Genomic DNA, 16,345 nt, shown 5'->3' on the forward strand with positions numbered 1-16,345 from the left:
GCTCTCTTGGTTGCGTACAGTGTTGTCCTGTTGATTGCCCGTTGCATCCTCCTTTTTTTGAATGCGAAACACACAGAAAACACTGAACGGGGAACTGAATGTGCAGATTTCTGAAGTCTTTTCATCTAGAGGAATTTGATAGAAACCGCTGTTTGTGTGAAGTCTGCTGAAATACTTTGCTTGCGCAAGCTCGCCCTTGATTTCTTCCCGGCGTGGCAACTGAAAGTGTACTCTTTTCACTGCCCTGTTAAATGCCCGCAGGTCCATGCAAACTCTTAAGTCTCCATTTTTCTTCCTCGCGATAACCAAGGGACTTACCCAGCCTGACGGCTCTTCCACTTTCACAATGATATTCGTGGCACACATCCGGTCGAGCTCTTTCTTGAGTGGTTTTCTGAGCATGTAAGGAACACGCGGGGTTGGCTGTAACACAGGGACAGCGTCCTCTTGAAGCACCATTTTGTACTTGCGCCGCATCCTTCCAATGCCGGTGAATAGCCTTGGGTATGTCTGCTTTAGGCTTGCGTATCTGTCGCTGTTGTCCACCACGTTGACTGTTGACCAGACCAAGTTGCTCACTATACTCGAGGTCCAAAATTGCTTGCTTCTTCTTTACTATGAAGAACTCAAGCAGAACATGCCGCTTGTCTAACTACACGGCAAGGACACAAGAAGACGGCATTGCTCTGTTGGTTGCGCACAGTGTTGTCTGTTGATTGCCCGTTGCAAAAATAACATTTAGAAGGCTTGATCTAGAGATTTACCTTTTTGAGGGCATTCAATACAAGCTCTAGCCTTTTTTGATGCTTGTCGAAAGTTGGAGTGTGAACGATAATGTCATCTAAGCATACCAGTGCTGTTCTCTGCTTTATGTGCCTAAGAACGTAGTCAATAAGCTCTTGAAATGTCATGGGAACATTGGAGAGGCCGAAAGGAATGCAGGTAAATTGACAGAGACCATCAGATGTTATGAAGGCAATCTTTTTTTGACTCTTTTGGATTGAGTTCCACTTGCCAGTATCTGGATAGCAGGTTCAAGGTGGTGAAGAACTGCACCCCAGGTAGGCGGTCTAAGGCGTTGTCAAGACGAGGAAGGGGATACATGTCAGGCTTCATAACATTGTCAAATCAGCTGTGGTATCGAGCACCACAAGGGTCAGTCTGTTCTGGCCCCATAAGATTCAAATTAAGGTGCTGCATTGGCTGATTGGCCCAAGAACTGTTCATTAGTCCTCTTCGTTTTCATCGATGAGGCTTGAATGCCTGACACTGCTGGCAGTGCTGCATGTAGCATTGACGTATCTGCTCGTATGTCTAGCCATGTGAAATGTCTCTGGACATGTCTCGGAGTTTTGAACAATTCAGGGCCACTGAAGAAAATGATTGCATTCTATCTTCGACACCAGATCTCTGAGAGGTGTGAGAAGGCAAGCAACTTTTAGGGTGCCTTCTATGTATGTCAGGAAAATATATCTGATATATTACTGCCTTTAGCCAAGGCGTATCTTTCTTGACATCTTTCAGATGTTTACACTCTTCCTCAGTTTCCAGAAACTCTACCAGCTGCTGCTATTGCAGTGAAGTGCTTTTCCACTTCCAGGGGTCGACATAAGCAGTTATATGTTGAAGGTGGAATCTTGGTATTGCCCGCCACTGCACCATTTGTCTTGTCCTCCACTAGTGCTTGAACGAGCCTTCACTTTTTAGGTCTAGTTGCCTCAAATTGCCACTTGTCACACCATGGTTAAAGAAATCTCTGACCATGTTCAATCGCTATGTGCTGTGGTGTGTACAATCATAATTTTGTGTCTCAAAGTCTTCACACATCACCACAGATTTGACTCTTCGCAACACTGCCGCTGACCATACTACTTCCCATTAATAGTTAATAATAATTGATGGGGTTTAACCCTTTGAGGCACTTTGTACACAATTGTGTACTCAACTTGTTTTGGCTAGTTGCGTCTACCAGGGGCTAAGAAAGAGCAAGCTCCATTGAGGTTTGGATGAATTGAACCCCCTACACAATAAATGTGCCTTCATATAACTTCATTTTTGCATTGTACTGTTGCAAATGATCACTTTGCTGAATGCACTACCATGTTCGACGTGCCGTTTCCTGCGAGCCATGTGAAAAATATAATTTTTCTTTGCTCTAAATGGACATAACCAAAAATGAACTGGCACCCATTTTCTAGCCTGAGATTTCATTCTATTTATGCCAAAACAGAGCATCAATGACTTAAGGTTAAATAGATAATTAATTACAACTTAATTAGGATAAGTTACTGTAACACACACAAATTAACATATTATGACTTTATTTTTGATGCAATAGACTATTGAGTGCCTTGAAATAATTTTGTGCGAGTTTGACGCATTTACAGACAGTTCTTCATAGGTGGCGCCCAAAAGGGTTAACGCCCTAAAACCACGATATGATTATGAGGGACGCCACAGTGGAGGGCTCCGAAAAGTTTGACCGCTTGGGCTTCTTAACGTGCATCTAAACCTAAGTACATGGGCCTCAAGCATTTTCGCCTCCATTGAAAATGCGGCCACCACGGTCGGGATTCCATCCCACGACCTTCGAATCAGCAGTCGGGCACCATAATCACTAGACCACCGTGGCGGGTGTCCCATTGACAGTTGTGTCCCTTCACATCCCCGTGCCCAGTGACGCCCTCACAGTACTTTGCCGCATCCTAAGACTCCATAGTTCTGAAATGTCCTTAGTTGGTGCTTGATCAATAACCTTTTGAGTATTGATATCACTTATGTAAGTGGGCTCAGTGCAAAGAGGGAGCTGTCCTTTCAGAATTCACCCTCAAAAAACTTTTGCAGTTATACTACAGTCTTTGAAGGCATATATAAGAGGAGCTGTAAGGGTCCATTCACTTTCATAGAAAGAAAAAGTGCCCTTTTAAAAGTCAGGAGCTGTATTTATTTATCAGTTGTCCATTGAAACACCATCAACATTGATATCATTTTGCATTCAGTGAGTTGATTATCAGAATACTTTAATAATTATTCAAAATCATGATTGCTGAACGTGGCAGATCTTGATAATGTCTTGGTTCAGTTTAGTAAAATACAATTTATCACTAGGAGAAATATAATCTTGCCTGTAAACTAATTCGTAATTACGAAACGGCACCATGGAGTGAGACAAAATCATGAAGGAACACACAAAACACAAGCGCTGATACCAACTACCTAGCCCAATTTTCAGTCCTACTGTAAACTAATTGTTTTGTCCAAAATTTTTCTTGTGGGCAAATTTCATTGTAATTGTTTGTTTACTTGCACTTAGATAATTTTTCAGGTAGTTCGCAAGCTGGAGTATGAAAACATTAAATGAAGTAGTTATGCATACAGTGACCTTTTTCGCATGAAATGTGTTTTTGGGCTTGCATAGAAAAAGGTTTGCTTTACAAGGCCCTTTAAAGACAATTTTGATATTTGGTATAATCGTTTCCAAAAATTCCAATCCAAATTGCTTGCACCAAATAATATTTCTTAGCAGAGAATAAAAAAAGCTCATTTGTATTTCTGCATACATGTTAATACAAGCAAACCATGAAGATGTGCTAGTGATATAAATTTATGTCCCACTGAAGCCACGATTCTCTTTCCTCGTGTGAGAAATAAAATATCGTTTAGAATAAAACACCTTTATTCTAGTGTATAACAAAGGTTCTTGCCCATCCCATTCACAGCAGGGCCATCCCACACGACATAGAATTCACTGCTGCCTGCTGTGGTACTATCTAGGTACATCGCTGGAGGCTGTACTGGAAAAAACCCAGGCCATTGCTTGATACTGCTAATCAGAATGCTGCTTGGGAAGGCTTATTATTAATTTATTTAGTGTTGCATTTTGCTGTTGCATGAAGCATAGTAGTATTGAACTCCAGTGGTGTCCACAAGAAATGTAAAGGTACTCAAGGCACAGAGTAGTCCATGCCAAAATTAATAGAGCTACTAGCTATCTCTTCCCATTCTGCATTCGTTGACTTAAACCTCTGGACTCTGGCAAAGTGCTGTAATAGCTGCCATATTATATGGTCTGCAACATGCATCTTCACTTAAGTGTCTTTAATGGTGTTAGTACCGGTTCAACAAGCCACAATTGAATATGCTTTGTTATGTCATGTTTTATGTTAGCACCTCCCTGCCCATGAAACTTTTTTCTTCTGCTTTGAGGTGTGGAAAATACTAGCAGGGCTTCCTGTGAGCCTGTGGGTCTTCGTTGCATGGCCATTATACCAAAATATTGGTGTTCTGTATGTTCCCATCAAATTGACACAGTAAACTGGTCACTGTACAGGGTTTGTCTGTAAAGCAATGAGACTGGGTCTGGTAAAAATAATTTTATTGATCTGATTAATACATATTGTATTGGACCGCAATGCAAGAAGTTTGCGATATGCACAGCAGATGGACAAGAGAAGGAGAAATATGAAGAGGACGAGGAGTCAGAACAGGGAATGATGGCTGTGGATCATAGCTATTAAGGTGTTTTTCAAGCCGGCAAGGTTCTCCTCGTTACATTTTAGTAGCAATGGTGGGATAAGAAAAATGAACAGACTGAAGGACGAAATGGTGAGCGCGATGAAGGAGGCACTGGAAGAACTAGACCATGGGCAGCAGGCAAGGTTCAAAGAGCTGCTTCACAAATGGATGTCATATAAAAGACTCAGTCATACTGCAGTTGACGTTTTTCAAAATTTTAAACGTCGAGAGAGAGCTATTAAAGAACAGGTGGCCTTGTAAAACGGACATGTCATTTGCACCAAGTCTCTCAAGAGCATCATCTCATCGAAACGGTGGCCTTTCAGGCTTCTCTTGAGCTTTGGGAACAGGAAAAAGCCTGCTGGGTTCATGTTGGGGGGATATGGTGGCTGAGGCGAGGTTGCAATTCCTATCTGGGCCAGGTAGGTGGTCACAACGAAGGTGGTGTGGTCTGAAGCATTGTCGTGGTGGAACTTCCAGAGATAGGCAGTCTCCGATCGTTTCAATTGGACGGCTCTGTGAAGGCACACAAGGACTTCTTTGTAGCACATGGCACTGACAGTTCATCCCAGAGGTGCAAATTCTTTGTGGACCACCCTACGCTTGTCAAAAAAAGACAGTGAACATTGTCTTTACCTTGGACATCGACAGTCTTGCTTTCTTACGGCACCGGGAGTTTATGATGTGCCACTCCGAACTTTGGTGCTTGGTTTCGAGGTCATACTGGAACATCCGTGATTTGTCACCTGTTTTTACATTATCTAAAAGGTCCACTTCACTTTCTAACTACACCACCCTCTCACGGGAATAGTCAGCTCATCGTTGTTTTTGTTCATCACTCAACACGTTTGCACCAATTTCGGACAAACCTTCTGCATGTTCAAATTTTCAGAAATAATTTTGTAAACTGTTGTTTTGCACTTGTTGAGGTCTTTAGCGATTTATCTGACACTGAAATGATGGTTGGAGTCCAGGATATTTTTTAATTTGGCTACATTTTTATTCGAACCACTCCTTGAAGGGCATCCAGATCGCTCCATGTCTTCAACAGTCTCTCATCTGTACTTGAACTCACTGAACCACTGGAAAACCTTGGTCGTTGATAGGGCATCATCTTTGTAAGCCTCCTGAAGGGGGGACGTGGCAGTGAAAACTGTCTTTGTTATTTATGGAGTAAAGTGATGAAATTTGGCATGCAGATGTGATATGTTGTGCTGATATCATAACTGAAATCGGTTTTGAGCTATCTGCTGCAGTTTTTGAGTTACAACACTTGATAGACTCTCAGTGTCATCCCAAAATTAATTAATGAATTAGACATAAGTTCATCAAGATTTTTGCATAAGGATATTCACAAGGGCCCATTCTGTGCCGTAATGCTATTGGTTTATTTTTTAATGTTCAAATAAGCACACACAAAAGTTTTTGAAATTTCTTGTACATATTGTCTTACTAACAACTTTTACAAAAAGCCAATTATAAAAATCTGCATGACGTGCAGACAAATATGGACAGCTTTACGGCACTCACCAATGTCTCAGGATCTAAGCACTGAAAACGGAATGGTTATATCTTTATTTGTTGTGAAATGGCACAGGAATGACTGACAGCAACTGTTCAAAAAGTGAAAGCTGAGAAAATGGAGCTCGAAGAAAATGGAGCTAAAAGCTAAGAAAATGGAACTCGGAAGGAAGCTGGTTTTATTTTTCATTGGAGAAATGCAGCTTTGCGGCTATCTTTAGCTCTGTCTGTCCTCTTTATGATGACACCAATATAGTGGCACTGTGCCAAGGGAAAACTTCAGATTTGCATTTTCTAAAGCCCAATTTTCTCATAGTTTTCGATGACAGCACACTAGTGAAATGCTCTTTTTTTCAACTTCTACTGCTTATTTTCGTCTAATATTTCACCATGACTTAAAACATGGTCTCAGGATTGCAGAAAAAAATTAATTGAAAAATTGAACAATTTGACCAAATTTAGCATTCCCATTGCCACGTCTTAACCAAGGGAAGCGCCTCGGAAGCAGTTTTGCCCAGTTGAAAGCAAAATTTAATTGCGTTCCACTGCTCCAGAGAATGCTTCATTTTTTACGTTTTCTGCCTCGACAAAAACTCAAAATCAGCTTTTCCGCTACTTCAGATCCTCACTGTGTCGGCGCTCGGTTGCAACTGCTGCCTGATGCATTACTTAGCCAAAAACGCCCATCACAAATCTTGCCTCTGGAAAGCATGCTACTGGTGACTGCAGCACTGTGCGGTAGCCACTTTCATTACTTTATGGACTAGCCCTGCAAGATGGTGGCACCCATATGTTCATTGGAAAACTCTTAGAATAATGAAAAGGTATTGGTACTAAAATGAAAGTTTGTTGTGAAAGGAAAGTTAGGCTGAACTAACTTTGGTACGTTGGTTGATTTATGTTCCTTTTGAAGAAAATGTTAATGGATAGTGAAGCAATTTTTGGGGCTAGTTGGTTTACATTCATGGTCCAATTGTGCTTATTGTAACACTGATGGTAGGAATAAAGAACGACGATAAAAGATTGACAAGTGGACATACATGTTGCACCAAAAACATCCACTGGTTGATCTTTTTTTCATCATTCTTTATTCCTTCTGTCAGGGTTACACTAAGCGCAAAGCCACCATTAATGTTAATGGATAGCATTTGAGAATTACTTTGTTGTTTCTTTAGATGATAAACCAGGCAAGGAGATTTTTGTTTGTGTGTATGATGTTGCTGGGGGAGTCGTTTTTTTTTAACCCTGTAATCTACTTGGAACACCTTGAGTGGATTTGGGTTTTGCAGAAGCGTAGGAGGAAATTGGGCTTATATTCATAGAAGACAAGTCAACTCTTTCCGTACCGCTCCCATAGGGCATCGATAGCCCGCCATCGATGGTTTGAATTGCCGCTTTTGAGACATTCCGCGCTGTTCACGGTCATGCTGTGCCATCTGCCATGAAGGAGAAAAACTATAGTTTTCTTCTTTATGTAGTTTGCTTTTTTTTTCCCAAGTGGCCTTGATTTTTTAATGCACTCTGAAGTTTACGTCTAAGAGGAAAACGAAAATGGCCGCTGCCAGAAAGATCGCAGATATCGGCATTCCGGCGTGTATGTGGCTGATTTTATTGATTTAATGAGCAGCAGCGAGTCTGAGGATGCTGCTTTTTGGTTGGACTATGGCTGTGAGAGCAACAACGATGCAAACCAGTCCGTCACATTGATCAGCTTGGCTTTCTGCTTTGGGCCGTCTCAGTTCGCATTACAGCACCAGCCTGCCAAGATGGAAACTTATAAAAACTGTAAGAAATTGGAGTGCGATTAGAAAACCAAGCAGAAACAAGAGTTTAATACAAGACATGCGTCATTACGCTATGCTTTACATCAAGGAACTGCTTTGCCCCATGACACGCCTAATTGTAGTGTTTACAGTAAGATTTTTGTAAGGAAAGTTCTGTTCAATGAAGCAGTTTGAATTATTCAGGAATGGTGCCTATTAGATGACAGTACATTTTGTATATCATAATGCCTGTTACATGTTTGTCTTAGAAGATAGAAGCGTGTCTTTACAAACTCTGTTCAATTTTGTCCTGTAATATTTAATTTGGCAATTTATGTTGCTTGCATAACATGCATCTCATTAATAGAGCTTGAGTGAAAAGTTCTTTCATTCTGCTTTTCGCTGATGTATGACATAAGATATTAGGTGCAGTAGTTCCTTCAGCAAAAAAGATCTAGTGTAATCTACAAAATACGCCTATTTTTCCCTTGGTATGGAAAGAGTTAATATAGGTTACTAACAGCTCAGAGCAACCATGTGCTTGTTGCTGTAGTTTCTTAAGCTACAGTGGTGACTAGTGTCAATCTGATAGGGTGTACCAGTGTTATGCAACATGTCTAGCAGTGTCTAGCGCACTAATTTTCGACATTTCACTATTTCATGTGCAACCTTGGCTTTAGTGGACTCATCTAATGTGGACAAGGATGATGGAGTTAAAGGTCCAGCACCTAAAGTCATGGCTGATGAGCAAAATGCTGCAAATAATTTGCAAAAAATTGAAACCAGCAAGAATATCGGCAAAAAGCATCTTGAAAACAACTTGGAATCACCTGTGAGTGGTAGCCAACCCCAAGGAAATCCCAAAGTTGAGGAGACAACAGCAGCAACTACTCCGAAGGTTACTGCATCTGCACAAACTAGCACTCGTGGGACAAAACCTCTGCCAACTCAACCTCCTCAAGGTGAGAACACGTTTTTGCTAGCATGCAGCTCACTAAAAGCGAGCTACATCTGCTATGTTTTCGATAATCCACAGTTGATGGCTAGTGTGCAAAACCCCGAATCATATTGGAAATGAACTCAGTAGAATGTGGCATTTCTCTTAACTTAATGCAGTTAATGAATACTGTGCTTAACACTTTCGTGACCGCGCCTATTCCCATTGATAGTATGTTATCGATGACTTCAAGGTCAAGTTTTGGCACTCTCTGAGCGGTTCTGGACAGCTAACGCAATACAAAGCATAAAATAACATGTTTTTTATCAGTTTTGTTTGCAAGTTTGTTTTTTCCACCGCGGGGAGATTTTTAAAGCTCGTTCGCAGTCGGGTAGGTGAGCACTCGTTGTTTCAGACTTCGCGTCGACACCGCTCGCGGGTGCTCCACAGAAACGGCGAATTTTGACGGATTCCGATTAATATGAGCGGGAATCTCTGGATGATGGTAGCACCACAGACAGGGAAGACGACTTCGATTCGCCAGGCTTCAGTACGGACAGCGAAAGTGCGTCAAACCTCCCCGGAACATCAGCAGCTGTCCGCCGGTATGTTTCGTCTTCCCCTCGGGTCGTTTTATCGCTGCCGCGCGTCGATGTAAACGTATCCGGTGCGTTCTTAAAATAAGAGCTGTTATCTGCAAGGTGTTAACTTCATTCGGGCGGGAGCATGTGGCGCTGGCTGCAGAAAGAGCGCAATTCTCTTCGCGAAGACGGCGCAGAGCGGACTTTGACCCAACGCTCCGGTGTGCTGCGCGGCGGCGTCTTCGTGTTGTTTTTTACCGCAGAAGTCGTCAGAGAGATACGCAAACACACAGATAAGTATGCGTGGATGCATACTTTTGAAAAGCCAACATACAGTGAGAGGGACGGATCCATGGAGGGAGGTTACTGAAGAGAAGATGAGCAAGTTCGTCTCACTCCATTTGTACATGGTAATCATTGAAGTCCCGCGCTTGCATTGGTGTTGGTGTCGACGACACATATTTCCAGGCCTTCGTCCAACGTCAGTGATGCCACGGAAAAGGTTCAAGGCTTCTTGAATGTCTCTGATCTGAAGAAGCTGACCGTCGCATCCCACGAGAAGCTTCACCACATGTCTTCTCTATTGCAACACATGAACGATTTTTCTACGCTATCTTTTAACCCCGTGGGAACCTTTCAGTGGATGAGAAAATGGTGAAATGTGAAGCTCGGTATGGTATTCGGCAGCATATGAGCGAGAAAGAGGTCAAGTGAGGGTACAGTTAGGGATTTTTGCAGATTTGGAACAGGCTACACTGTTCATTTCAACAAATACACAGGAAAATTGAAAAATACCAGAACTGCAAACTATGCTAGGAAAGTTGAACAGAAAAAAAAAGTTTTTTCCCGAAACATGCGCAGCCAGCCTTTGTTTCACCGCGTCGAGAACCTGCATCGCGCGGTGGCGTGATAGGCACTAGTGCCTATATTCTTGTATTTATGTAAATAATCGTTGTACTTACAGAGCTTATATTTCCACTATTATTCTACGAGGGCTTTGTGTTCAAAACGTATATTTTGATTTTTTTAAATGTTTAACCTATGTAGAGTAGCATTGATGTTTTTATGAATCTTTCTTTCTTTATGAGGCATTTTTCTTTCTTTGATAATTTTTTTATTATATTCGAAATAAATCCGTTGTTTTAAATAATTACTGTTGGAAAGACCAATTCTTCCTCTATCGTTTGATACCCTACACTTTAGCATCAAGTATATTCTGTGGCAGGAAAAAAATATTTCCTGGACTAGCCAAAAACAGCCGATTATTCTGCGGTCACGAAAGTGTTAACACCTTCAATTTTACTTTTCTGGTTTCAGGTATTAATAATAAATAATTGTTGGGGTTTTACATCCCAAAACCATAATATGATTATGAGGGACGCTGTAATGGAGGGCTCCGGAAATTTGGACCACTTGGGGTTCTTTAACGTGCGCCTAAATCTAAGTACACGGTCCTCTAGCATTTTGCCTTCATTATTTCAGGTATTAAAAATGAATACTCTAGTGTTCAGTAAATGTGGTCATGGGGTAACTTATGCATTAAGAAAAAACAAAAAAGTGAAACAAGAAAGAAACACACAATGTTGACTTGCAATTGCAAGCTAGCGTCATGTCTACTTCTCTCTCTTCCCAGTGTTTGCTGTTTGCATTTTCTTCGTGTTTAAAATATTTCAGCAGCAAACACTGTTGAAGTACTTATAGCATGCTAGGATACACATTGAGCATGAACTTAATGTTGCAATCTTTCTATTGTGTGAACATGTCTCTGTGCAAATCTAAGTAATTCAGCATAGGCTATACTTTTATGTACAGTTGGTAGCAGTTGTTGATTTGCATGCAGTGGTCAAAGCATCATTGTACATTTTGTTTGATGAGGTTGGCATAACATTACCAATTACCACACGCTGCCACTTCTGGAACATATTAATCACAATGTGTCAAAGAATAAATTTGCTTTTATGTGCTTGGTTTATTTTGAATGAGAAACACGGCCAGATGGCAAACTCTGCAAAATAAATATAATGAAGGGGACAATAATGTATCTAATAGCTGATTTGTACTTCTTTACTTTAAAGGAGTATTGACACAAAAATTTCTTATCTTGTTTTTTCGGTTGCAGTCAGCAGCTAATGACCCACATAACACAGCTGGAAGCCTCGTTTGCTCGAGCGTACAACGGTTAATTATTTGGAGACGTTTTTATAGCGCCCGCTTACAGTTTCAGAGTGTGTCGAGAGAGGTGGGACCAGAGTGCTTTTTTATGAACACAGCTGACCATGTAACCACGAAAAACAGACGCATGCGTGGCAGCACATGCACATAAGCACTGCATTGACAACTGCAGCAAAGAGCATATGCTAGGAATATGGCAGCCAACACAAACCTGTGACATAGGCGATTGTTGGTTCTTTACATTAAAAGCAAGTTGATGTCGGTGGTGTGAGGTGCTCCGTTTCATGCTCAATTGCGCAAGATACATGTTTAAAATTGATTTTAAATATGTTGTAGGCTATATTTGTTGTTGATATTTTGTAGATGACTTGTGTGTATGCACACAAATCTACCTCACTAGTTATCTCACTTTCAAAATTTTGTGTCAGGGCTCTTTCAGGTGACATGAAAGGCAAGTACTGGATCAATCTAGAACGTTTGACTGTTTTTCTAGAGGTATTGCCCGTTGAATGTAAGCAGCCCTATTTTGGAGTTTTCATGGGAGCTTTATGTTTCACGAGCTCATGAAGAAATGACATTTTACCTCCAATGCAGACTCGGTGCCAACCTGCTTGCCGATCTTAATGCAAGGAATATGACATATTCTAACTACTCACCATATTGTTCCCTATTTTCGTCCAACTTCAGTTCTGGTGACAATAGCTAGATTAGTATTTGCAAGGAATACAAGCTGAGGCAAAGGTAACGTAGCTCAGTTAGAACATGCAGAAACCCCATTTCCATACTGGCTTATACGCTAATAAATCGTCAGCATGGAATCAGAAAGCTGGGAGGAAGGGAGTTGTAAAATCAAAGGTCATTCAAGCCTGTTCCAGCATGTGATTATGTCTCATTAGGTTCTCCTACCACTGTATGTGATGCACCCTTCTCTGGAAATTAAAAACAACAAACAAACACAGAGTTGGTACACGAACAACATTTAACATGCTGCGATGAAGATAACTAGGTAACTGTAAATGTTGCAACAAACAACTGAAACATGAGCATATCAGGAGAGAATGTGCTTAGAGCACTTAACAAAGCAGCTGAATAATTACTAAATTAAAATGAGAGGTGTCCATACCAGTCAAAGTTTTCTACTTAGAGGCCATGTAGTAGGCAATTTTTTAGGTACAGGAGAGAGTAAAAGTGGAAAGATTCGCTTCATGGAGGGTTGGTTGAAAAAAAGTTCGGCCTATAGGGTGTTATTCTCTTTCCTTGTCTCCTTCCTTCAACATGATTGAGAGTGCGGAAAGTACAAAAGGCTGTTTTTTCTTCGACCGATGCATTACAACAAGCATGCACTTAGAGGTCATGTGAGATAATGTTAAACCATATTTAAAAAAAACATGTTTTAGAAGTTAGTGTATATTGAGAGGTGCCTCTGTGCAAAATTTGACATTTGAAATATGGGTAGAAGCATCTGGAATACCTAGCAAAAATGGCTGTTTTTGATACTGAAACTGAAAAAGATAGTGCCATTACCGCTCACTGCTATCAGTGCATGACAAGGACATGACTTAGAATAGGTGTGTCCTCACCAAGATCTCTAAAGAGATAAGGAGGCCTCCTTTCATTGTGGAGGCGATGTTCTGGGCCACAGGTCATATTGAAAAGCCCTGGGTGCAGGCATCGTCTGCTTAGGTGCTGTTTATAGGCTGCTAAGAAGAAAACTATGCAGTACCAGCTGTGCAGCTTTGCAAAGACTGCTTGCATGCTATATACTGCTAGTCACTCGCGACAGATCTAGCCAAAGTGGGCAATGTGCTGAGCCATATGTCATAATCGGGGGCTGGGAAAAGATACTTTGAAATTGTATCGTGATACGATAGAAGATACTCAAGCAAGAAGTATTTGAGATACAGGTACACGATACTTCCACAATTACTGTATCTGACACAATACTTTCCAATTGTATCTTAAGATACGTGGATACATTTGCAAATTTGTTATTATAGATCTATGTAATGTTACAGCAAACTCACGTGTAAAAAATTGTTTGCTTGTAAATTTATTAGCTGCGACCAACCTTGTTTGATTTGAATGAAATATCTGTTACTACCTCGAAAGTTCCATATTTCTGAATCATATTATATTAGTTTCATTCTGAAACAGCTTATTGGGGTTGGTTTAATTGCCTAGCATGATAGCTCTTTATACATTGGGCTGTCAGCGGTTTTTGCTTGTCGCTTTTGTAATTGATGGGAGTTGCTGCTCTGCTTGCCGACCACTAGCGGGTTGCTATCTAACTACAAGAACTTCAATAAGGAGCCTCTGCATGATGGCGCAAATACTGGTCTGGAGTTTTACCTTGTCTGTAAACGTATTACCGATTATGCAGTACCGACCGGATCACCGGACAGGCTTACAGTAGCAACAGCACTGGTAACGAAATTTTTTGTGACGCATCAAGTAGACATAAATGACACAAAACTGCAGTGACGTTTCATGTTCTACTTATCTGCTGGCGTAAAGCATTTGTAGTGACATACCCAGCAGCATGCAGTCTTTTAACAATTTGTCTTGTATGAGAGAACATGTGCGGCCCAGAAACGTCTCGGATATATTATATATTTACACTAAGCGTTGCAGGCTACCGCCGCTATTCACATCACTGCCACTTATAGCTCTGATTACCTGGTGATTAGTAACAGTAAAAAAAATTTAAGGAGGCCTAAAAGAGGAAAACAAACATATACAGTGAAAGCTCGTTAATTCACACCTCATTAATTCAAAATTTTGGATAATTCGAAATGGTCACCGCAGTCCGGTCCGCAGTGCATAGGAGACCATGTGTAAAACGATTCGGTAATTCGAACAGAAATTGCCGCCTCTACGGATAATTCGAAGCGCGCCGCCGAGCGTCATCATCGTCAAACACTAGTGGAAGCTTTTACGGCCGAACGATAGGTGGCACGACCGGTTTTTTCGAGCTTCAAGTGGCCTCCGAGCAAAGGGCGAGCAAAGTATGGCCTCCGAAATCCAGGGAGCAATTTTTTTTTTTTCCGTAGCCCTCCCGCTATCTCAGCGCCTGGCGCCACTTGTATACGCGGGACCCGCGGGACGCTGAGGAGTCGGCGGAGTAGTCCTAGCAGTCCTAGGCCGCACCCGGCAGCGTCACTTTGTTCCTCGAGCACGTTGTTCATTCACGCCGTCAAGCCGTCTTATTCCGCATCGAAGTTGCAAGATGCGGCGGGGAAACTACTGCGCGAAGACTGTCAAGGAGAAGGTGGAGATTTTGCGAGAGGTTGACCAAGGGAACTCGAGCAAATACGAAATTGCGAGGAAGCACGGCATACCTCCGAGCACGTTGTCAACCTACATACGCAACAGGACGGCCATTGAAAACGCCTATGAAGCCGAGGATTTTGGCACCAGTCGAAAAAGGCTAAGGACAGCGAAGTTCCCGGAACTGGAGTCAACTTTGATTATCTGGGTTAAAGAAATGAGAGCCCAGAGTATCGCATTGAGCGGCCCTATCATCATGGCCAAGGCAGCCGATTTCGCCCTGCGCTTGGACATTGAAGACTTTGTCGCCTCCGAGGGATGGTTTCATCGTTTCAGGGAGCGGCACAATCTCGTATTCCGCACGTTATCCGGCGAGGCAAAGGAAGTGGACGCCGAAACATGCGCTACTTGGGGAAGCGACACCCTGCGGCAGTACTTGGAGAGCTACTCACCACAGGATGTGTTTAACGCTGACGAGACAGCGTTATTTTTCAAGTTGCAGCCAGACAAGACGATCACCTACAAGGGAGACAGCTGTGCCGGCGGCAAGCGCAGCAAAGAGCGCGTCACTGTTCTGGTCGCCGCAAATATGACCGGTACGGAAAAGGTCCCCCTTTTTGTGATTGGCAAAGCACTCAAGCCACGGTGCTTCAAAAACATTCGTTCACTGCCGACGGAGTACGCCGCAAACAAGAAAGCCTGGATGACAGGTGACCTATTCAGGAAGTGGCTACTGAAATTCGACAGGCGAATGGAACTGGGCGGCAGACGCGTTCTTCTTGTCATCGACAACTGTTCGGCGCACAAAGTCGACGTTGAGCTGAGAGCAACAAAGTTAGTGTTCGTTCCAGCAAATACGACTGCGGCCCTACAGCCAATGGACCAGGTTGTGATAAGGAACATCAAGTGCTTTTATAGGCATCACATGCTGGAGAGAATGATTTTGTGCGCGGGCGACAGGAAGGACTTCGGCATTACGCTGCTCACTGCCATGCACATGTTGGTGCGCGCATGGGAACAGGTGACCGCGACCACAATCGCAAACTGTTTCCGCCACAGTGGATTTGCAGCTGGAAGTGCGCAGGATAGTTGTGACGTCGACGTGGACGGGGCTGAGGAGCTCATGCCAGTGGCATTGCGCGACACTCTTCGCGGCGTACGTTTTGCCGATTATGTTGAAGTTGACACCGGTGCATCGGTGTGTGGTGCCCTGACTGATGAGGACATTATCGCTCAAGTAGCCGGTGCGCAGCCTGTTGCTGAAGAGCCAGAAGGTGAGGAAGACGAAGATGACGAAGCGCCTGTGCGCCCGTCAGCTTCTGCGGTGATGGAGGCACTTAATGTGGCGCGTCTCTTCTTTAGCTTTGAAGAGGGTGAAGAGGATTCCCTGTGCCGCGTCCGCGCGCTGGAACAGAGAGCCGCAGCTGTGGCATTCAGAGAAAAGAAGCAGATGGTCATCACCGACTTTTTTGGCCAATAAATATTTTTCGTACCCCCACCCCCGAAATCCACCCATTTTTGCTCACTTTCATTATTTCGAATTTTGTTTAATTCGAAATTGCTCAGCGTTCCCATGGAATTCGAATTAA

The 16,345-nt window shown here is 42.6% G+C and overlaps 1 protein-coding gene across 1 annotated transcript in view; it reads left to right on the plus strand.

Annotated features, from left to right (window-relative positions):
* The window catches only part of LOC119402566 (trans-Golgi network integral membrane protein TGN38), a 63,904-nt gene that overhangs the window by 21,635 nt on the left and 25,924 nt on the right, over positions 1–16,345 (plus strand). The window contains exon 3 of the mRNA XM_037669718.2: positions 8,480–8,761. Within this exon, the coding sequence (XP_037525646.1) occupies positions 8,480–8,761 (282 nt within the window). The remainder of the gene's footprint in view (positions 1–8,479; positions 8,762–16,345) is intronic.

Source organism: Rhipicephalus sanguineus, chromosome 1 (assembly GCF_013339695.2).
Source record: "Rhipicephalus sanguineus isolate Rsan-2018 chromosome 1, BIME_Rsan_1.4, whole genome shotgun sequence".
Taxonomy (NCBI): Eukaryota; Metazoa; Arthropoda; class Arachnida; order Ixodida; family Ixodidae; genus Rhipicephalus; species Rhipicephalus sanguineus.